At 40.3% G+C, this 24,290-nt stretch overlaps 1 protein-coding gene across 3 annotated transcripts in view; it reads right to left on the bottom strand.

Annotated features, from left to right (window-relative positions):
* The window catches only part of YEATS2 (YEATS domain containing 2), a 113,541-nt gene that overhangs the window by 5,309 nt on the left and 83,942 nt on the right, over positions 1-24,290 (bottom strand). The window contains exons 20-27 of one of the 3 annotated variants that reach the window (XM_047099033.1): positions 22,696-22,872; positions 19,341-19,524; positions 11,879-12,007; positions 11,290-11,388; positions 5,509-5,611; positions 4,544-4,617; positions 2,694-2,773; positions 1,389-1,590 (exon numbers count right to left, since the gene is read on the bottom strand). In XM_047099033.1, coding sequence (XP_046954989.1) covers positions 1,389-1,590; positions 2,694-2,773; positions 4,544-4,617; positions 5,509-5,611; positions 11,290-11,388; positions 11,879-12,007; positions 19,341-19,524; positions 22,696-22,872 — 1,048 coding nt within the window. Of the gene's footprint in view, positions 1-1,388; positions 1,591-2,693; positions 2,774-4,543; positions 4,618-5,508; positions 5,612-11,289; positions 11,389-11,878; positions 12,008-19,340; positions 19,525-22,695; positions 22,873-24,290 lie in introns of those variants that run through there. The other 2 variants (XM_047099034.1, XM_047099035.1) reach the window with 2 other exon arrangements.

Here is a 24,290-nt window from a genome sequence, read left to right as displayed (position 1 = left end):
AACTGTGAGAACTAGTGATTCATGAGACAGACAAGCACAGAGACCGGCATCTCGTGTGAACGTATATGTGATGTGACTGCAATCTAAGACAAAGCAGACACTACACAATTCTGACTTACGCCACCCAAAACTAGGCCATCCCCTCAAGCCCCAAATGCTAATGAGTAACTGATTTTCATATTTTAAATCTGGAAAACTTAAAAGTGCACAGTGAAGAAAATAAAAATCACCCACGTGAGCACCTCTCACTGCTCAGAGGTTAAGTACTGTTAACATTTTCATTTTTAATAAGTCGATTTACACAAAGTCTAACAAAGAGTATTAGAACTTGAAAGCCAGAAGAGGAGGACCTGGGAATCTTACAATGCATGCCTTTCACTTCAGGATAAGGAAGTGAGGTCCAGACCAGGCACAAGACGGGCTTAGGGGTGCCGAGCAGGGTGGTGGCAGGGCACCAGGTCCTGGCTTATTCTGCTTCACTGACTGGGTACTTACAAATTAATCGGCCATATTAACAGAAAGCATTGTATATGTAAAGTATGGTGCTTCATGTATGCCACCAATGAGGTATGGAGATAATCAGTATGGTTTCTGTCCTCCAAAGAACTTAGATATTTCTTTCTGACAAACTGTGAAGGTTTGATACTAAATGCTGCTGGATTTCAGAGGAAGGAGAGGTCGTCCTGCATGAGGGCTCTCTGGAAAGCTTCAGGGAGAACACTGAACTTGTGTCTCAAAGGTCTCCCACACTGTCCCTGGACCCCAGGCTCCCTCAGACTGGGAGGTGGCGCTTCTGCTTTTCTACACAAGTAGTGTAGAGCTGGGAGGAGAAAACAACCTTTCTTATTAAGGTGAAACTCAAAATATCTTTTATGCCCTGCTCCCACCCCATACAGCACAACTCTTGGTTTCTTTACCATAAAACAATTCATCCTGTCTGCAACATTATTAGTTGTTTCCAGCTGAGCCTCCAATGCTGAGTGCTGCACTTCCTAGATAGGTATGGAAATAAAGTAATGGATAAGGCAGCAACTCCATCTTCAAGGAGATTGGGTAGACTTGTCTATGAGTGGTTGCAAGGTTACAAAGGAAGGAGAAGTCAGTTCTATCTGGAGGAAAGGAGGTGGGTTAGGAAAGTCTTCAAAGAAGAAATAATCTAACTGTGTGCCTGCTGTATGTCACAGGCTGGAACATTCCTGGCTGGGGCAGGGGAGGACAGGACACACAGCTACAGGTGAGCAAATGCTCATGTTCTTTAAGGTGGCTCTTCAAGTCCTCTGGGGTTGAAGTGGTCCAAGAACCGTGGAGGGTGAAGGGATGAGAGCGTGTTCCACGGAAACACCTCTCGGGCTACTGATGGTGCCCAGTGAGCCCCACCGAAGGTGTACCTGGCTCACTGTCGATTTGGGTCAGCACATCCTCAATAGAGTCCCCGTCGCTCCTCAGTGTCTCAGGATCAGGTGGGGTGTAGCCATGGCAGCGACACCAGTGAGCAATGTGCTTGGTTTTAAGGGGAGTCAGGTGGTGAAATCTTGGATTCTTCTCTAGTATTTCTTGTAAGACTTTTCGCATTGTCATTGCTCTTTGCCACTTAAAAAAATATTTTTTTGAACCATAATTAATTTCAACTTAGCAATGTGTTAAAATAAATCATCCAACTGTAAATTATCATGCTAACTTGTTAGAATTATTTTTTTTTAAATCTGATTGTGCTTTTTACAAGTTAAAAAAAATTTTTTCTTTAAATGTTTATTTATTTTGAGAGACAGAGCGTGAGCAGGCGAGGGGCAGAGAGAGGGGGAGACACAGAATCTGAAGCAGGCTCCAGGCTATGGGCTGTCAGCACAGAGCCCGATGCGGGGCTCAAACCCACAAGTGAGATCATGACCTGAGCCAAAGCTGGACACTCAACTGACTGAGCCACCCAGGCACCCCTAAAAGTTTTTAAAGGAAGTAAAGGAGGGGCGCCTGGGTGGCTCAGCCAGTTAAGCATCTGACTTCGGCTCAGGTCATGATCTCACAGCTCGTGGGTTCGAACCCCACATCGGGCTCTGTGCTGACAGATCGGACCCTGGAGACTGCTTTGGATTCTGTGTCTCCCTCTGTCTTTGCCCGCCCCCCCCCCCATGTTTGGTCTCTTATCTCTCTCAAAAATGAATAAACATTAAAAAAAATTTTTTTTAAAGAAGTCAAGGAATGTATATCAAATGTTTATGAAATAACAATGAAACTCCTAGGCTTTTCACCTGGTCTCAACCCATGGTCTCCTACTGCCCTTTTCCCCCAGTCTTCCCCAAACCCATCACACCAACTTCCTCAGAGCATGCCTTCACACGTGCCAATTTCTCCTGTAACCCCATCATCTGGCATAGGAGCTGCTGCATTGGAAGTACTCAACAAATACCTGGTTTCATTTTAATATACTGAAATTCATATAAGATTTTTAGAAATTTTTACCAATGCAGGAAAAACAAGTAGACCTTTCAAAGGCTAGCTCCAAGTGTTTAAAAAATGAGATTTTCAATGGAGGAAAAAAATTCTACCACTAAATATTTAATAAAATATGTTGCAAATTCTGTCACTGTTCCAGAAGACAAGGTTTATGGAAGCAGCCTGAATGCACATGTGTTCTGGTTATTTTCTTCCCAGACTCAGTGGCAGCCTGTGTAACAAACAGGCAGACAAAGGATTACCTCAGCAGCTCTCCTTTTTCCAATGTTCCAGCCATAATACTGCTCCACAGATTTCGCAGAAAAACAGCTGGCATCTTCACCTAGAATGCACATATCCAGCAAACTCTATGAATAAAGTTGCTATGATTTAAATCAAACCTTATCTGCGAGGGATATGTCCCAAAGTTTCTTTAGACCTATTTATTGGATATACATTCCTTACTGGGCAAAATGGATATACAAAACAACATCAGTCTCTGGGAAATCGGCTTCTTTGGCAGAGCAACCTTCATGGCAGTCGACTACCTATTAAAATCAGTGGAGATGGCACTCCACTAGGAACATGAGGTCTGAGGTCTAGCCCTGGCCTTGCCATGAACTCACTAAGTGGTGTCAGGCATCCTATAGCACCCCTCTGGCTTCAGTTCTCTGATCTGTAAAATGAGACCATTGGGACAGATAGTCTCTAACCTGCCTTCCAGTTCTAGTATTCTATATTTGTATCTAAGTTTTTAAAAAACATTTTTGGGGCACCGGGGTGGCTCAGTCGGTTAAGCATCCAACTTCAACTCAGGTCATGATCTCACAGTCCGTGGGTTTGAGCTCCACGTTGGGCTCTGTGCTGACAGCTCAGAGCCTGGAGCCTGTTTCAGATTCTGTGTCTCTCTCGCTCTCTGCCCCTCCACTCGTGTGCAGTCTCTCTCAAAAATAAACATTAAAAAAAATTTTTTTAAGTAAAAATAAAAAACAGATTTCTGATTTTTTTCTGCCATGCTAGGAAAATGTCCCTGAAAGTTTCCTTTGAACTACCTGAGAATGACCCCCCTGACTTCAACCAAGAAAAAAAGAGGTAATTTCTTTGCTGTTAGAAAAAAATAAGCAGGGCAGGCTGTACTTGGCCTGTCATTTTCATATTCCCATGAATGTAACATGATAATCTATTTCATCCCTTCCCTATAAATGTTTGCAAGGTGCCTGGGTGGCTCAGCTGGTTGAACGTCAGCTCTTGATTTCGGCTCAGGTCATGATCTCACAGTTCATGAGTTTAAGCCCCGCATCGGGCTCTGTGCTGATGGCACATAGCTTGCTTGGGACCATCCCTCTCTCTCTGCCCCTCCCTCCCTCTCACTCTCAAAAATAAATAAACTTTAAAAAAAAAAAAAAAAAGAAGAAGTTTAAATGTTTGTAGTCATCTTGCCCAAGAGCATACGCCTGAGTATCAACAGGCTATCTGCCCCCTAAAGGCAGCTGATTCTGTCCAAAGAACTGAGAGGCAAGTTTTTCAGTCTTGTTGACGATGGGTAGTGACAGAACAGACTTCACTGTTGGGAGTCTTGACAATTGTGCATTTGTACAAAGTGAGGGATAGTGAGGGATAAAAGATTAATGGCTTTAGAGTCAGACCTAGGTTAGTATCCTCCCTCACTACCCATTGCTAGTGATCTTTGAGTAAGTTATTTAGCCTTGATTTTCTCATCTGTAAAATGGAGATAATACCACCTATGCCACAAGAGACAGTAAATGTACTGAGCCTGCACAGAGTCTGGCACATTGCAGGCAAAGACTAATCTGCCTTAATAAGCATTAAAAACTAATGCAGTTTTATACAACAGATTTACTAAGATTTACATACAACAAATGTAAAAAATTCCTTCCATAGATCATAGTGTTAACAGTAAAAGGCCAACTGGTTGACCAAGATATTATGAATTCTAAAATCCTGCAAATGAACTATAGCTGTAACTAAAACCTCCTAAGATAACTACTACATCAGTATTAATTTACACTACCATATGATTTAAGTTGACTCAATAAACCAAGTAGTTCACAGCTTTAAAAATGCATCCATATATTCAGTATAATTATCTTACTTTTTGCAGTGATTAAGGGAATCTTCTTTACCACTGCTGTTAAGAGTTGCTGGATAGTCTCTAAATGGTCTATCCTAAGAATAAAAAAAAAAAGATTAAGGTAGTAAACACACACAGTGGTTTCTAGCCACATACATATGCACATACACATACACACACGAATTTATGTACATATCCTCTTTCCAAGGGAATTAGAACATAACTAATTGTACTAGGCAGGTCTTTCCTTTCATGGATAGCCTTTTAAACATAAACCAGATGAGACCCCAGGAATGGCAAATTACACAAATAAGTTTAATTTTATGTTTTAAAATTAAATAATCACATACCTTTTCAATTCAATGCTACTAGAGCAGAAAATTTTCTATATTCAAATGCCTATTCTTAGGGTTATTACAGCTCATGCTGTCACCTATCATGTGAAAGTGGCTAAGTTTCTATTGTCCCCAGTAATTTGACATGCTTCAAAATACATGGGCAGAGGTGGGTTCCCAATTTGGAAATCAGAAAATCTCATGAAATGTTTTTAGAAAAAGCGATGACTGTGTATGGCCCATGAAAAGGCAGCTGTTTAAGTTAGGCAGGTGTATGGATACTCAGACATAAAATGTATACACACCTGAGTAATTACCCCACAGAAATTTCATACCCAAGGATTCAGCAAAGAAAGTACATGTTGTCAAGCTCCACTGGAGGGAGATCTGTACCACCTGAGGCTTCCAAGGCAACAAATCCAGTGCTCCCGCCCCTAGGTAACATTAGTGTATTAATTGAAGACTCCTGAGCTGCGCATCAAGCGGTAACACTTGTTCAACTGCACATGGACAGAAGGTCCCACCCATCAAGGGGCTTACTTCTATACACACACAACTCTGCACATACTCAGCTGTCATAGGAACGGGTTTTAAGAAGTATCAGAAAAACACCAAAATCACAACTCCCTTAGAAAGGACTGAAATAATTACTTAATGACATAGTTTCCCAGTTCAGAACTTTCTTCTGTTTTCACTGGTGTCTGACCCTCCTGAGAGAGGCAGCCTGGCCCAGGCGTTTCTGGTTCAGTCTTTACTACAAGGGAAGAGCAACAAAAGAGAGCTGTAAGCCTTCAATGACGGAAGGACATGTGCAGGCAGAAACAAAAGCTCTTCCACTGAAACTCAGGGAGGAAACTGCCACAGCAGCTGCTGCAGAGACACAGCCAGGGGACTGAGATGGCACCCATCATCACAGGATCAGCAGACAAGGGAAGAACTGTTACCCTGGGTCTCAGGGGGAGCAACTCTAGGCTCATGACAAGGCGGGCAATAAAATGGCTTTTTATATATTTCTTAAAGGGACAACCACACCACTATGTGAGATCCTCCCCCCCTTGCATGCGTGACTGTGCGTGCGCGCGCACACACACACACACACACACACACACACACACACACACACATTAAAATACAATGCTGGCATGTTCTAATATCCTATTGGATATCATCTCTCCAGCTAAGTTTATCAACTTTCAGCATTAGTGTTCTGAGACACAAGGCATAAGCAAAATTCAGATCTGCTGTGCTTGGAAATAACCAAGCCAATCACATTAGGCTTTAATCTTACTAAATCTACTGACAGAAGATAGCAAGGTCTCAGGTGCATGTGTCTCCCTGTATTTCTGCGTCTTTTTGGTCAAAAAACCATGACCACACACTTTCTGCTTCTGCATCAGCTTCCTTGCCTTCAATCCTTCCCTTTCAACTCACCTTGCATATACGGACCAGAAAATTTTCCTAAGTGACCTTTTTAGTGTCATTTCCATACTTAACATCCTTCAGTACTTTCCTATGTAACAAGAGTCTACAAATGAGATCTACTAATACATCTCTATACATCTCTCTTCCTTTTTATTGATACATAGCTTGCAAAAGATGTACAAATATTAAGGGTATGGTTCAATTACCTATGTCTACACCCATGTACACCACTCCAATCAAGATATAGAGTTATTTCTACTCCTCAACTAGGCTCCCTATGCTTTTGGTAGTTCCTCCCTGCCAAAGATAATCACCTTTTGTCCACTTGGAATTTCACATAACTGGAATCTTACTGCACATAATCCTTTGCATCAGCATCTTTTTAGCTATTAAAAACAACAATGCAATGGACGTTCCTGTATATGTCTTGTGGTGGATGGACATGTGTGCACTTCCTAGAAGTGTATTTGCTGGAATGGAGGGCAGATGTAGGAGATTTACTAATTAGAATCTAATAAGATTTATTAGAAATCTAATCTAATCTAATTAGAAATCTAACCTAATCTAATAAATGTAAGATTTATTAGAATCTAACCTGCAGTTTGGCAGATCAGAAAATGTCAAACTGCTTTCCAAAGTGATTATATCAATTTCTAGTCCCACCAGCAGGGCACGTGAGTTCCAGCTGCATCACATCTTTGCCAAAACTTGAATGGCCAGTGTTTTATTTGGTGATGTAACAGCATTTCACTATGGGTTTAATTTGTATTTCCTTGATGACTAATGACATTGAACAACTTTGCATATCTTTATGAGCTATTTAGATATCCTCTTCAGTGCAGTGTCTGTTCACCGTTCTTTAAAGAAAAGTTAGTGTCCATATTTTTCATATTGATTTTTCGACGGTCTGCATATGTATATTCTAGCTATGACTCCTTTGTTAGATGTATCAATCACCACTATCGTGAGTATGTGGCTTGACTTTCACTCTTAATTATGTACCTCTAATGAAGTGAGGTTCCCAGTGTTATGGACCTTTTCTTTTATGGCTAGTTTTCTTACCTGTTCTGTTTACAAAGCACCTTTGCCCAAGGTCATGAAGATATTCTCTTCTAGATGCTTTATTGTTTTACCTTTCACATTTAGCTCTATATCCAACTCAAATTAATTTTTGTTTATGGTGTAAGATTCAGTGTTTTCCCAAATGGATATATCTAATTAACCCAGCATTACGTATGGTAATGAACATCCTTTCCCTACTGAATGTCATAATCAGGTGACCATACACGTGGAAGTCTATTTTTGGGTTCTCTTTTCCATTCCATTATTCTGTTTATTCTTGAACCAATTCAACACTATCTCTGCAGCTTTAAATTTTTTTTTTTTTTAATGTTTTTACTTATTTTGAAGGAGAGAGACCGAGCGTGAGCAGGGGAGGAGCAGAGAGAGGGAGACATAGAATTTGAAGCAGGCTCCAGCCTCTGAGCTGTCAGCACAGAGCCCGATGCGGGGCTCAAACTCACAAACTGTGAGATCATGACCTGAGCCGAAGTCGGACGCTTAGCCGACTGAGCCACCCAGGCGCCCCTATCTCTGTAGCTTTTTTTTTTTTTTTTAATTTTTTTTAATGTTTATTTTTATTTTTGAGAGAGACAGAGACAGAATGCGAGTGGGTTAGGGGCAGAGAGAGAGGGAGACACAGAATCTGAAGCAGGCTCCAGGCTGTCAGCACAGGGCCCGATGCGGGGCTCGAACTCACGAGCTGTGAGATCATGACCTGAGCTGAAGTCGGACGCTCAACCGACTAAGCCACCCAGGCACCCCTCGCTGTAGCTTTAAAGTGTATATATATCTGATGGTCCAAGTTCCCTAGTTTTTTGTTCTTCAAAACTGCCTCAGCTACTCTAGGCCTTTGCATTCCCACGTATATTTTAGATTTAGCTTGTCCGTTTTTGGGGGGGGAGAAAGGATAACACATCATGTTTTTAGTAAGTTAACATAATTTATCATATTTGTAAGAAATTAGTTGAGGCCTGAACAACTTGCAGGACTGGAGAGCCAACCCCCCCCCCCCAGTCAAAAATCCATGTGTTTAAGTTTTGGCTCCCCAAAAACTTAACTATTAACAACGTACTACTGACTAGAAGCCTTACCAAAAACACAATTAATACATATTTGCATATTATATATATTATATACTGTGTTCCCATAATGAAGTAAGCTAGAGACAAAAAAAATTAAGAAAATCATAAGGAAGAGAAAAAATTTACAGTACTGTATTGCAAAAAAAATCTGTGTATAAGGGGGCCTGCACTGTTCAAACCTGTGTTGTTCAAGGGTCAACTGTATTTATAATTTATTATGTTTATAATGGAATATCCTCCTTCCATTTATTTAGGTCTTGTTAATTTCTCTCAGAACTGTTTAGTAGGCTGCTAGCACTTAATTTCTACATAAAAATTAAATTTTTATGTATTGACTTGTATCAAATGACTTTGCTAATTTCATTGTTGGCAGTATATATTCCCCCACTCCCTAGTTATTTCAAGACTTCAAGAAAAAGAAAGGGGGTGCCTGGGTGGCTCAGTTGGTTAAGCGTCTGACCTCCACTCAGGTCATGATCTCATGGTTCGTGAGTTCAAGCACTGCGTCAGGCTCTGTGCTCACAGCTCAGAGCCTGGAGCCTGGAGCCTGCTTCAGATTCTGGTCTTCCTCTCTCTCTGCCCCTCCCCCATTCACACTCTGTCTCTCTCAAGAATAAAAAACTAAAAAAAAAAAAAAAAGACACAGAAGGAAGTCTTCAGAAAAAGTTCTAGTTCTACAGGTGCAAGTACACTTATATTAATCTGGCCCTCAAACAACTATAGAATTATACTGTTAGCATTTTTAGGTTGACACAGCTATTTTACTAGAGAAATGAAAACATATGCTCTTAAAAACTTATACATAATAACTGTTAACAACCCTAATGTCCACCAATAGGAGAAAGAATAAACAAATTATGATGTATTCCTACAGTGTGGAATACTATTCAGGTACAATAAATATGAATCTGAAAAATATTATGGTGAGTAAATAAAACCAGACGTGGAAGAATGCATGTGCTCCCATTCATATAAAGTTAAAAAAAAAAAAGCAGACACACTATTCTATTCTAGTCTATTCTAAGGGAAATCAGAACAGTGGCTGCCTATAGGGGTTGGAAACTGACTGGAAGGAGCACAAGGTGATGAAAATTTCTGTATCTTGAACGGAAAATGGGTTACATGGGTTTATAATAAAACTCATCAAATGGTATGCTAATTATCTTTGCATTTCAATATACAAAACTTTATAATTAAAATAAAAACAGATGCCCTGACCCCAGTCCAAAATTAACTGAGTCAGGGGTGCCTGGGTGGCTCATTCGCTTGAGCATCTGACTCTTGGTTTTGGCTCAGGTCGTGATCTCACAGTTTCCTGACTGTGAGCCCCATGTCGCGCTCTGGGCAGATAGCATGGAGCCTGCTTGGGATTCTCTCTCTCCCTCTCTCTCTGCCCTTCCCCCACTTGCGCTGTCTCTCTCTCAAAATAAATAAACCTAAAAAAAAATTTAACTGAATCAGAATCTGCATGAGGAAGGCCTATGAAATATAACTACTATTGAGGAGAACTACTGGTCCAGACTAATCCAATTCTTTTATTAGCAATCTTTTGATCAGAGGTTAGCAAACTTTTCCTATAAAGGACTAACCAGTAAATATTTTAGGCTCTGTGGGTCATATGACCCCGGGTGCAACTGATTAACTCTGAGGTGGCAGAGCATCCACCGATAGTATGTAAATAAATGGGAATGGTTGGGTGCCAATTACTTTTATTTAAAAAACAGGCAGGGGAGGGGCGTCTGGGTGGCTCCGTCGGCTGAGCATCCGACATCGGCTCAGGTCATGATCTCACAGTTTGTGGGTTTGAGCCCCGCATCAGGCTCTGTGCTGACAGCTTAGAGCCTGGATCCTGCTTCGGATTCTGTGTCTCCTTCTCTCTGCCCCTCCCCCACTCATGCTCTGTCTCTCAAAAATAAATAATGTTAAAAAAAACCTTTTTTTAAAAACAGGCAGGGACTGTAATCAGCAAATCCATGTTTTAGTTGGTCATGCTGTAAGTAACAAATTCACCTTTCTTCAAGACTACTGTGAAAGATCCAGCATGCCTGAAAAGCAGACCTACTTCAAATTCTGACTACACCGCTTTTTAACTTTCAAGATTTGGGAAGTAGATACTGACTATCTCCAAACTTCACTTTCCTCATCTGTAATACGGGCATAATAGCTATCCTGAAGGACTGTGATAATTAGTGATATATATAAAGTAGCCAGCAAGGTTCCTGGTATCCTTCAGGCTCTTAACACATGATAGCTATCATTATTACAGATGTTACAGATATCAAAATGTGTTGCTCTAACCCATTGCACTATCTCAATCTACTCAGTAGTCAGAAATGTCCCCCTTGCCAGCCTGCCAAAGTTTGGCCCCACCTAAAGCTCCTTTACAACGATACACCCTAGGTGAATCCCCTAATTGGTTTACTTCCCCCAAACAAACCCTACTGCTCCCTCAATCTGGCACGCCCCTTCCCCCTCCACAGTTTAACATGCTTCACCCTTCTTAAGTCTAGGTTATAATCCTTGCCCCGCACAAAGTCTTACACCTCCACACCCACTCCACACCCCACCAACCCTGACCAGACATCCTAGACCAAAACACTTCACATTCACATTTTCCAGCTCACTTACCCTGGAGTTATCGATCACTGCCTGCTGTCTACAACTCAGTTCAACCTGATTGTAAGTTCTTGGAGGACAGAAATGCTGCTTTAAACATCTCTGCATTTCCCTCAATGTCAGGTCTACTCTAAAAACACTAAGTAATTCTGAAGGGACTGATTCACAGATGCTGAAACTTGAAGGGACCCAGATTATAGTAACGCCTTGCAAGAAACTTCTGGACAAAAATACCGTGAGAAACACCTACCTTTTGTAACAGCTGCTGGAGCAGAGCTGGGGACAACTGGGTTTGGGGCAGCTACAGGCAGAATGGCAGGTGATTTGTTGGCAGAAAATGACTGAACCACTAACAGGGAAAAAAAGGGAGAGGATGTAAGAAATACAGAAATCATTCTAATGATGATCTAACTCCCAGGCGATGGCCCCATTTTAGACTAAAGGCACAAGAAAAATTTCAGTACATTAAAAAGGTCCTTATTAACACAGTGATGTGACAAGGTAGGGTAGGCTGTTTACTATTAGCACCAGGGTAACTGAGCTTTTATTATCTTCCACTGTGGAAATGGGGGCTTGTCACTAAGAAAATAAAAATCCAATTAGCTTGGAACTCTCCTGAACACTTAAAATGTTCCCCTGCTACTCAACTTTAGAAATGGGGAGTTATTTAGAAGCCGATGGGTCATCTGGGGTTTACGGTGTCCCAGAGTTCAAAATGCCAAGGACAACTCTGATGGCTAAAGGGAAGACCATATGGGGAGGGGAGCCTGGGAGCCACCCCCCAGACGCCCCTGCCAACAGTCCTGGTGGCAGCCGCAACCCGTGGGTGAAGGACTCACCTTTATTCACAGGCATCAGTATAGTCTGTACACCTCCAGACGTATTTACACTGAGTGGCTTGAGCTGGCTGGGGATTGTCAGGACAGCCTGCTGGGGATTGGATTGGCTGGAGTGAATCTTTAGCAATCCTAAAATAAGTTGGAAGATAAGGCCAAGCTGAAGATCAGATGCTTTCTGAAAGTCCTGCCTTCTTCAGCATTCACCTTTCCTCACAGGAGGAAGTTCTTAGGACATCTACCCCTTCAGTAAACGGAGAGCTGGAAGCAATGGATGTGACAGATTTCACAATGAAAACAATGCCGTGACAGTGATGATTTATTTTTGCTCCGCAATCATGAAGTAACAGAAATTTTTGGAAAAGCAACACTAATCAACAAGAGAAAACGTGAAAAAGTATTAAAAAAATTAAAATTAAAAAAAGAGAAAAAGTAGGGGCGCCTGCATGGCTCAGTTGGTTGGCCATCCAACTCTTGATTTCGGCTCACGTCATGATCTCACAGTTTGTGAGTTCAAGCCCCGCACTGGGCTCTGGCAGTATATAGCCTGCTGGGGATATTCTCTCTCTCTCTCTCTCTCTCTTTCTCTCTCTCTCAAAATAAATAAAACAATAAAAAAAGAGAAAAAAATCCCCCAAAGCCCAACCACAGAGAGAACAGCATTAACATTTTAAGACAGTTCTTTCCATGTTTGTTTTCTGTGACAATTTCTGTGTTTTGTATATAGCTGTGACAGGTACAAACTGAATATAAAATTCTGTATTCTGATTTGGATAACTATCATTTTCTTACTTTAAAACCTTCTCTGGCTCCTGGCTGCCCAGAGAATGTTTCCAAAATTAGTTTCAAAGTATTCAGAGTCCATTTTAAGCTCATCCCAGTTTATCTGCATCCCTTCACACCATCCTTATATATCAAATACTCCTATCTGTGTACTCACCATACCTTCTAATTTCCTACTTGTGTGCAGCTCTCATCTTTCAAACATCAAACATTCTCCACCTATTATTATTTTTAAGTATCTACCCCCAATGTGGGGCTCAAACTCACAACTCCAAGATCAAGAGTTGCATAATCTACCAACTGAGCCAGCCAGGTGCCCCTCCACCTGTCATTTTAGAAAGGGTCACCCTCTTCCACTTTCCTTTTAGGCTAAACTTCCATATTCCCATTTCCACTATTCAACTACTGGAGGCATTCAGAGGCTGGTAAAAACAATAGGCAGTTACTGTGAGACAGCACAAAAGACACAACACAAACATGCTGTCACACACTTAAAAACAGCAATAGGAAAACAGCTTAGAGGCTAAAGATACTTTAAGACATTGGAAAGCAGAGGGTATGTATGTGTAAAAGGAAAATAATAATCTTAAAACCTTTCTGAAACAAAGCCTTATAAAAATCTTTCTTTGGAACAGATGAATGTCAAATCAGATAGTAAGTTGTTTTTTTTTTTTTTTAATGTTTATTTATTTTTAAGAGAGAGAGGGAGGGAGAGCACACACACAGGAGGGGAGGAACAGAGAGAGAGGGAGACAGGGAATCTCAAGCAGGCTCCATGCTGTCAGCATAAAGCCTGACTCAGGGCTCGATCCCACCAACTGTGAGATCATGCCCTGAGCCCAAACTGGACATTTAACTGACTGAGCCACCCAGGTGCCCCTAGGTAGTAAGTTCATACCAAGATGTACCCTCAAAAGGAACAATAATGATGAACAAAAACAGACACTTAGATCAGTGGAACAGAACAGACAACCCAGAAATGGACCCACAAACGTATGGCCAACTAATCTTTGACAAAGCAGGAAAAGACTATCCAATGGAATAAAGACAGTCTCTTCAGCAAGTGGTGCTGGGAAAACTGGACAGCGACATGCAGAAGAACGAACCTGGACCACTTTCTTACACCGTACACAAAAATAAACTAAAAATGGATGAAAGACTAAATGTAAGACAGGAAGCCATCAAAATCCTCGAGGAGAAAGCAGGCAAAAACCTCTTTGACCTCGGCTGCAACAACTTCGTACTCAACACGTCTCTGGAAGCAAGGGAAACAACAAAAATGAACTACTGGGACCTCATCAAAATAAAAAGTTTCTTCTGCACAGTGAAGGAAACAATCAGCAAAACTAAAAGGCAACTGACAGAACAGGAGAAATTATTTGCAAACGACATATCAGATAAAGGATTAGTATCAAAATCTATAAAGAACTTATCAAACTCAACACCCAAAAACCAAATAATCCAGCGAAGAAATGGGCTAAAGACATGAATAGACACTTCTCCAAGAAGACATCCAGATGGCCAACCAACATATGAAAAAATGTTCAACATCACTCATCATCAGGGAAATACAAATCAAAACCAAAATGAGATACCACCTCACACCTGTCAGAATGGATAACATTAACAACTCAGGCAACAACAGATGTTGGCGAGGATGTGGAGAAAAAGGATCTCTTTTGTACTGCTGGTGAGAATGCAAACTGGTACGGACACTCTGGAAAACAGTATGGAGGTTCCTCAAAAAAAATCAGAAATAGAACTACCTTAGGACCGAGCAATTACACTACTAGGTATTTACCAAAGGGATATAGGTATGCTGTTTCAAAGGGGCACATGCACTCCAATGTTTACAGCAGCACTATCAACAATACCCAAGTATGGAAAGAGCCCCCAAAACCATCAATGGATGAATGGATAAAGATGTGGTATATGGAGTATTACTCGGCAGTCAAAAATGAAATCTCACTATTTGCAACTATGTGGATGGAACTAGAGGATATTATGCTAAGCAAAATTAGTCAGAGAAAGGCAAATATCATATCACTTCATTCATATGAGGACTTTAAGATACAGAACAGATGAACATAAGGGAAGGAAAGCAAAAATAATATAAAAACAAGGAGGGGGAAAAAACATAAGAGACTTAAATATAGAGAACAGAGGGTTGCTGGAGGGGTTGAGGAAGGGGGGATGGGCTAAATGGGTAAAGGCATTAAGGAATCTACTCCTGAAATCATTGTTGCACTATATGCTAACTTGGATATAAATTAAAAAATAAACTATTTAAAAAAAAATAAACTATTTAAAAAAAGGACAATGACTTGATTTTTCATATTTTTCAAATTCTTATTTTTACCAAAATATTACATGCTTGTCAGTTGAAAAGTAAAAAAATGCTGAAAAGGCTTTTAATTAAATATAGTCATCCTGGGGCGCCTGGGTGGCGCAGTCGGTTAAGCGTCCGACTTCAGCCAGGTCACGATCTCGCGGTCCGTGAGTTCGAGCCCCGCGTCGGGCTCTGGGCTGATGGCTCAGAGCCTGGAGCCTGTTTCCGATTCTGTGTCTCCCTCTCTCTCTGCCCCTCCCCCGTTCATGCTGTGTCTCTCTCTGTCCCAAAAATAAATAAACGTTGAAAAAAAAAATTAAAAAAAAAAAATATAGTCATCCTTTCCTCCACCTTCCTATCCTCATGTAGTTCCCCAGCAGTATCCACTTTCAACCATTTTGGCCCTGTTTTTTAATATATATGTCAGCATTTTATTTATTTATTTATTTATTTATTTATTTATTTATTTATTTATTTATTTTTAATGTTTTTTATTTTTGAGAGAGACAGAATGTGAGTGGGTTGGGGCAGAGAGAGAGGGAGGCACAGAATCTGAAGCAGGCTCCAGGCTCCGAGCTGCCAGCACAGAGCCTGACACGGGACTCGAACTCACAAGCTGTGAGATCATGACCTGAGCCAAAGTCGGACGCTCAACCGACTGAGCCACCCAGGTGCCCCTATATCTCAGTATTTTTAAAAGAAAATGTATACTATAGGCCTTGACTAATTTTGATGTAACATTTTGATGTTACACATTGACTTATTATTAGTGTAGATCTGGGCATTTTAAGACACTTATAATCTTCTCTTTCCCTGTCCACCAAGAACGGTTCTCTACTGATTCAAAGAATACCATACAACGATTCCATTTTGTTCTCTGGTGTTAACATTTCCTCCTTTTTCAGTTGCTTAGCTCTCCTTCAAAATCTTACTAAGTCTTCCCACTTCCCTCAAAAATGCCATAAGCTGCTCCTTTACATAATTCTCCCTGCAGTCAAATCTCTCTTATGGTTCCATTTTTATAAGAGGTATCTTTTCTGAAGAGCTCTGATCTGCTCCACTCTGTTTCCTAGGCCTGCTGCACAGCTGTCATACTGCAAACATTCTTCACCATTACCCTGGGACTTCCCTTTACCTTCCTTCTATATCGGACCCTGTTTCTTCTTCTAAGTCTACACCTCTTTGCTCTGATAAAAAACATGTATTTTACTAATGTCTTGAGACAGGGCACATAGGGAATACATTTAGAACTGTGCCTGTCAGAAAATATTTCTGCCCTCACTCTCCATAACAATCTGCCTGACTACAGAATTCTGAACTGAAAATAATTTTCCCCTAGAATTCTGAAAAGCAGTATCACAACTTCCAGTACTGCTGAGAAGCCCAATGATAATGTAATTTCTGAGTTTTTCTACTTCTTCTTCTGACAACTTGTAAGATTTTCTCCTTGTCCCTGGTGTTCTGATTTTGTGAACAAACTGTGCCTCTGTGTGAAGCACCTTTCATTCATTGTGTTGGACACTGTCTTTTGAACTTGGGAGTTTGTTCTTTTCAATTCTGAGATAAACTGTTTCATTTCTTGGATCATTTTCTTCCCACTATTTCCTGTTTTCTTTCTGGAACTCCTTTTAGTCTGATGTTGCCAGGACTCCCTGACACATCACCGAATTTTCTTTCTTAGTGTCTACTTTTTGGTCTGTTCTCTGCTTCTATCTTGTGTCCCACAGTTTAGTCTAAATGCTGCAGCCAGTGATTCTATTGAAAGGTAAGGCAGATAATGTTACTCCTTAGTTTAAAACCCTCCGATGGCTTCCCTTGGTGTAAAAGTCAAAGTTCTTAAGATCTTTTTATTTAAAAAAAATTTTTTTTAATGTTTAATTTTAGAGAGAGAGAGAGCGCACTAGTAAGGGAGAGGGGCAGAGGGATGGAGAGACACAGAGATTGAGAACCTTAAACAGGCTCCAATGCTTAGCCCGGAGCCCGACACAGGGCTCGATCCCATGACCCTGGGATCATGACCTGAGCTGAAATCAAGTGCAGACACTCAACTGACTGAGCCAACCAGACTCCCCTGAAAGTCAAAGTTCTTAAAATGACCTACACAGACCCTATGTGACTTGGCCCCCATCACTCTGACTCCCTTGCTCACTCTGCTCCACTCATAATAATGACCTTGTTCGGAACAGTCCATAATGTACACAAAAAATTGAATTAAAAAATTAATAATTATACCTCAGTTACACAAAGAGAGTCAACACCCACACAAAAAATTAATGAGCAGCAGAAAATAGTTTGATTACTTTATGAAAACATTATATACAGCAAATTTCATCAGCAGCATCCCAGGATATAAAAACTTAAAGCAGGAAGATTTCATTTATTTCATGTAAAATACTTAATTAGAAAATGGGAGGGCATTTATTTCACATAATAGCAACCCTCTATTTCTGTAATTTCTACTCCGGGCTTAACGTGGTGCCTGCGAACATTCTATGAGCAAAGAACAGCACTCCCTGTACTAGAACTTCGTCAATGGTAACTGGCAGGTAGGTGGAAGTCATGGGAAACTCTACCAGCTTTAATCTTTTGGTCTTGAACTATCCAAAAAACAAAAGGACACAGGGGCTTGGTTTGGAGTTGTGTGGAATGTAGTAATAACAGCTATAAGAACAACAACATCCACAATCTTTTATCCAAGGGTACTAAGGTTATGTGTGTGCATGCATGTATTAATGTGTGTGTGTGTGTGTGTGTAACATATATCTCAGCGACAGTTTTTTCTGTCAGTGCAACCCAATAAGCTTTTATCAATCTACAACAAGGCAATACAAAAACTAAGAGTGTTTGGAAACTTTTGTAACATTGTGACATTGCTGTTGACATTTTAAAAATAATTTTTTCAAAAAGTTTATTTGAGAGAGAGAGAGAGAGAGACAGCGCAAGTGGAGGGAGGGGCAGACAGAGGAGGAAAGAGAGAGAATCCCAAGCAAGCTCTGTTCTGCCAAAGCTCTGTTCTGCCAGCTCAGAGCCCAATGTGGGTCTCAAACCCACGAAACTGCAAGATCATGACCTGAGCTGAAACCAAGAGTTGGATGCTTAACTGACTAATGTCACCCATGCACCCCTGCTGACGTTCTTACAGTATTTTACAGAAGTATCTGTCTGTATTAGATTGTAGAAAAACAAGCAGAAAAACTGATCTTTCAGTTTGAGAAGCAATGCTGTATATTATATCAGTCCCCTGGCATGTGGGGCCACACAGTGTCATCCAAACACCTTAGTATTTTTGTGGCAAAACACAAATTTTCATTTTAAGTTGTACAAATAGCCTGTCAATGAAGGTCAGATTTCACACTAAAATTAGTTATGCAAACAAAGAAACAAAAAAACACCTTTGGTTTTCACAGCTTTTCAGATCTTAAAATTAAAAGGAATGTGGACTACACAACATTAAACACGCTAATAGCAGCCATTATTTATATAACAGCTACTACATGTCAGACAGCATTCTAACCATTTACATATTAACTCATTTCATTCTCTCAACTGTATGAGGTAGGTATTATTATCAACCTGATTTTCAGCCAAGGAAAATGAAGCAAGTTATTTTAACTAAGGCAACCTGGCTCCAGGATTTATGCTGCAAGTTAACCAAAGAAGTAAAAGACACACTCTTCTGGGACCATTTAGTGCTGGCACAAAAAATATACACCTTACCAGGCCTCATACACATCACTCTAACACTACCCAGTATAATAACTAATGTTAAAAATCATGACTTGGAGTCATCAAGGGTAATTTATATACTTTGTTTATGAAAGCAAAGAGTATGGATAATGTTTTGTAACATGTTCCATTCAAAACTGATGATGAAACAAAAAAAAGATAATGTTACTTTAAGGAGAGTAAACTCTCAGTTCTCCACAAAATTACATTATGAAAGCAGCTAAAATACTCCAGAGTTCCAGATGGCTAAAGTTTTATTATGTCACTTAAAAATTATTATTCAATCCATGAAACCAGCTCAGACTTAAAAATTCACATGTAGATTTTATTTTATTATTATTATTTTTTTTAAGTAGGCTTCATGCCCAGTGTGGAGCCCAATGTGGGGCTGAACTCACGACCCTAAGATCAAGACGTGAGCTGAGATCAAGAGTCCAATGCTTAACCGAATGAGCCACTCAGGCGCCCCATTTGCGTAGATTTAAAAGAAAAATAAATTATCTGAAAAGCAGCTATGTGGAAAATGTTGCTGGGTTAATTTTTTTTAACTTATACAAAATACTGCTTAAGACCAAAATATTCTAGCGCAAAGAAGGGAGAGAGAAAAAATATTATGATACAACTGACCTGATACGGTGGCTTTTCCAGAGATTGTGTTTGGTGTGGGCACCAGGGACGTGGCACTGATGACAGAGGGAGCAGCAGGCTTGCAGGTTCCCACGGGGGCCTGGCTCACACACACTGGCTGCTGCCCAGAAGTTTTTATTACAGGGCCTACAGCAGATGATGAACTGGGAGCTGCTCCTTCTGACTGCTCACAAACAGGGTGGAAAATAATAGAAATTAAGAAGAAAGCAATGTAACTTACTCAGAACAGTAACTGGCAGATAGCATACCCAATACATGTTATCTATTAGCTATTGTATTACCTACCTATTAAATACCATACATTTAAAAAGAGCGCCTCTCTAGTTTAGTATTTCCTAAACTTTTAAAGATTTCACAGACCAGGAAAAGTTAAAAAATTATAAAACAAGGAGGCATCATTGTGTGATCACAGTAAAAAACAAAAAACAAAACAAAAAAAACCCTCACCACCTACTACGTCACTTTATAAAAGGATATTTCAATACCAAATAAAGGAGGACATAATCTCAGAATATAAAAGTGGAATAAAATGAGCTTTATTAAAAACTCACTATAATGTTTGTCACATTCATTCAACCAACATCTACTTCATGGCAGGCACAGTGTTAAATCCTAAAGCCCAGAGAGAAAAACCCTCAAGGAAAACAGGTTGACTGACGAATGGTATAGTAGGCATAGGTACAAGGCACCATTAAAACTGAGAGGAAAAGAGATGCTGGGTGGCTCAGTTGGTTAAGAGTCCAACTCCTGGGGCACCTGGGTGGCTCAGTCGGTTGAGCGTCCGACTTCAGCTCAGGTCATGATCTCACGGTCCGTGAGTTCGAGCCCCGCGTCAGGCTCTGTGCTGACAGCTCAGAGCCTGGAGCCCATTTCAGATTCTGTGTGTCCCTCTCTCTCTGCCCCTCCCCTGTTCATACTCTGTCTCTCTCTGTCTCAAAAATAAAATAAAAAAACGTTAAAAAAAAAAAAAAAAGAGTCCAACTCCTGATTTTGGCTCAAGTCATGCATGATCTCATGGTTTGTGAGAGCGAGTCCTGCATTGGGCTCTGCACTGATAGTATGGAACCTGCTTGGGATTCTCTCTCCCTCTCTCTCTGCTCCTCCCTTGCCCATGCTCTCTCTCTCTCTCAGAATAAATAAGTATGCTTTAAAAAAAAACAGAGAGGAAAATTACTATTTCTGCCTAGGGATCCCCGGGGAGAGGAGAGTATTGGGAAAAGCTTCATGTACAAAAATGGCACTTTAGGGGGATCTTCAAGATTCAAGACAGGAAAAGGGGGAAATGAATGTTTCTTAGCAGAAGATAGTAGGTAGAAAGAGAGGCATGAAAGAACATGGTTATGTTCATGGGACTACATGCAAAGTAGAGTGATAACAGGCATGAGAGGTAGTAGTTGTAGGAGATGAAGCCTAAAAAGCAAGCAAAATCAGCTTCAAAAAAAGTCCCTGGGGTGCCAAGACAATTCAAAAGGGAAACAGACTTTAAATGTTGGTAGGCCAATTGACTGTCTACATCCAAAAGAATGAAGTTTGACCCTTACCTCACACCATATAAAGATTAACTCAAAATGGATCAAAGACCTATATATGAGCTAAAATTATAAAACTCTTAGATGAAAATGTTGGCTTAAATTTTATGATTTTGAATTTGGCAATAGTTTCTTAGCTATGATACCAAAAGCATAAGCAATAAAAGAACTACACTGGACTTTATCAAAATTAAAAAGTTTTGTGGTTCACAGAGTATCATCAAAGAAGTGGTAAGATGGACCACAGAGTGGTAGAAAATTTTTGTAAATCTGGTAAGAGACTTGTATCTAGAATAATAATGGCAAAGAATCTGAATAGACATTTCTCCAAAGAAGATACACAAATGGACAATAAGTACATTAAAAGATGCTCACTATCATTAGCTATCAGAGAAATGCAACTCAAAGCCACAATGATTACCATTTCACACCCACTAGAATGGATATAACAACAAAAAAAGGAAAAGAACAAGTGTCAACAAGGATGTAGAAAAACGGGAGCCCTCATACATTGCTGGTAGGAGTCTAAAATGGTGTAGCTGCCTGAGAAAACTGGCAGCTTCTCATAGTGTTAAACATAGTTTATGATAGGATCCAGCAATTCCTTCCTACAATTAGCCAGAAAAACCAAAAACCTATCATTACACAAAAACCTGAACATAAATGTTCATAGTAGCATTACTGATTATAAGCAAAAGGTAGAAACCACCCAAATGTCCTTCAACTAATAAATACATAAACAAGGGGCGCCTGGGTGGCTCAGTCAGTTAAGCATCCGACTTTAGTTCAGGTCATGATCTCACAGTTCGTGAGTTCGAGCCCCACATCAGGCTTGTGCTGACAGCTCGGAGCCTGGAGCCTGCTTCAGATTCTGTGTTTCCCTCTCTCACGGCCCCTCCCCTGCTCACACTCTCTTTCTGTCTCTCAAAAATAAATAAACAATTAAAAAATAAATAAATGCATAAACAAAATGTGGTATGGCCATAAAACTGGATATCGACTATTCAGGTATAAAAAAATACTGATACATGCTACAACCTGGATGAACCTTGAAAATACTGTTAAGAGAAAGAAGCCAGACACAAAGAGTAGTTGCCTAGTACTGGGGGTAGGAGGGACTGCTACTGGGTATGGAGTTTCTTTTAGGAATGTTAAAAAAATGTTCTAAAATAGAAAGTGGTGATGGTTGCAAAACCTTGAGAATATAATAAAAACCACAGAACTGTATGCTTTAAAATGGTAAATTTTATAGCATATGAATATTTCAATTTTTTTATTGATTTTTAATTTTTTTAATTTTTAATTTTTTTTAAAGTTTGAGAGAGAGATGAGGAGGGCAGGAGGAGAGAGAGAGGGAGAATCCCAAGCAGGCACTGTCAGCACAGAGCCCAACATGGGGCTTGATCTCATGAACCCCGAGATCATGCCCTGAGCTACAATCAAGAGTTGGACACTTAACCGACTGAGCCACCCAGGTGCCCCTCCAATTAAAAAAAAATTTTTTTTTAACATTTATTTATTATTGAGAGACAGAGGAGGGGCAGAGAGAGGAGGAGACACAGAATCTGAAGCAGGCTGCAGGCTCTGAGCTGTCAGCACAGAGCCCGACATGGGGCTGGAACCCACAAACCATGAGATCCGGACCTGAGCCGAAGTCAGATGCTTAACCAACTGAGCCACCCAGGCGTACCCCACTCCAATTTTTTTTTTTTTTTTTAATAGAATATGGCCCACTGGCATACCTGCTAAATACCTTAATACTTTTATGTTTCATTATGGTTTTCTACTGTTGTGCTAATTCTCACCGGCTGTGCAGGACCGTTTGCTGAGAGGGTCACAGCTGGGGAAGTGGCGGTTGTGATTACCCCTCCTGCCACTCTCAGCATTGTGGTTCCAGGCTTTGAGAGTTGTGAAGTGGCTGGTACAGACTTCAGTGTGCTATCAGATATTTTCATTAGTGATGCCTGTCCCCCAGGGGCTGCCTGCAGAAACAAAATCGGTTGAAGTAATAATGCTGCCTTGGTTTATAGGCGCAATTTATTCCTTACATACACAGGCCCCAAGAATTAAAGCACATCCAAGAAAGTCTTGCTAATCAAAAACATAGGAGGTGTTTGTGCACCTTTCCAATAAACACTCAAGTTTATGACGTTTTACATACAAATGTTCCTTTACCTCTAATGTAGAACAAGTGAATGAATGCACTTACAAGTCACTATTTGGCAATAGTGACTTCAAAGAAACTAGGTCATTTGTTATCAAAATAATGGAGTCTAAAATGCTCTTAAATATATGTGTAATCTTTAAACATGAAAATCTAAACAATATGGGCCAGATTTAAATGGGTAAGTTAAGTGCTCTAGGCTAGTACCTTAGCATTTTATTATTGCTCAACAAATGTAGTACCATTAACAAATTATAGTTTTAGTGGGTTAAATTAAGGCTCAGCAAACGTTTCCTGTAAATGGCATTAAGCATTTACAGCACTGAAGGCCATATGGTCCTTGTTTCAACTCCTCAACTCTACTGTTACACGGGTGTGGCTGTGTTCCAGTAAAATATTATTCATAAAAATAGGAAGCCTTGGGCACAGTTCACTGACCCGTGGCCTAAATGACTGCTTACTGCCCAAAATTAATACACCCCACAAACAGATACCATTTATCAGTCCCTAGAACTGTGTGTCAGTAATGGCAAAAACACTTTCATGTATCTTATGTCAATGAATCTTTTCATAAACTTTATAGGGTAGATTTTAGTCCCATTTTACAGATGAAGAAGTTAAGCTCAGTAATTTTACCAGGGTCATACAGTTAGTAACTGGAAGCGCCATGATTAGAATGCAGAAGTAGTAGCCATTGGAGCAAGATACATACAAAAATTTTAGTCATACAAAAATGGCTAAAATTAAAAAGGATGACAGTCTCCCATATTGGTGAGAATGAACAGCAACTGTAACTCACATTACTTACGGGAGAGTCAAATGGTACAACCACTCTGCAAACCATTTGTCAGTTTCTTATAAACTTTCTTATTTTTTAAAAAAATTTAATGTTTTATTTATTTTTGAGAGAGTCAGAGTGTGAGTAGGGGAGGGGCAGAGAGAGACGGAGACACAGAATCCGAAGCAGGCTCCAGGTTCCGAGCTGCCAGCACAGAGCCTGACTCAGGGCTCGAACTCACAGACTGCGAGATCATGACCTGAGCTGAAGTCGGACAATTAACCGACTGAGCCACCCCAGGCGCCACCTTATAACTTTCTTATTAACATATACTTACCCTAGGACCTAGCTATTTTACAGTACAAAACATCTATACAAGAATGTTCATAATAGTATAGTTCATTAAAAAAAAAAAAAAAAGGGTACGTTTTAGAGTGACAAATGTTTTGTAACTTGAC

The sequence above is a fragment of the Lynx rufus genome, unplaced genomic scaffold (assembly GCF_022079265.1).
Source record: "Lynx rufus isolate CCGP_SWC_20201006 ecotype Redwood Valley unplaced genomic scaffold, mLynRuf1.p SCAF_5, whole genome shotgun sequence".
Taxonomy (NCBI): domain Eukaryota; kingdom Metazoa; phylum Chordata; class Mammalia; order Carnivora; family Felidae; genus Lynx; species Lynx rufus.
Note: the sequence above shows the minus strand (reverse complement) of the source record. Positions and strands in the feature narration are given on the sequence as shown.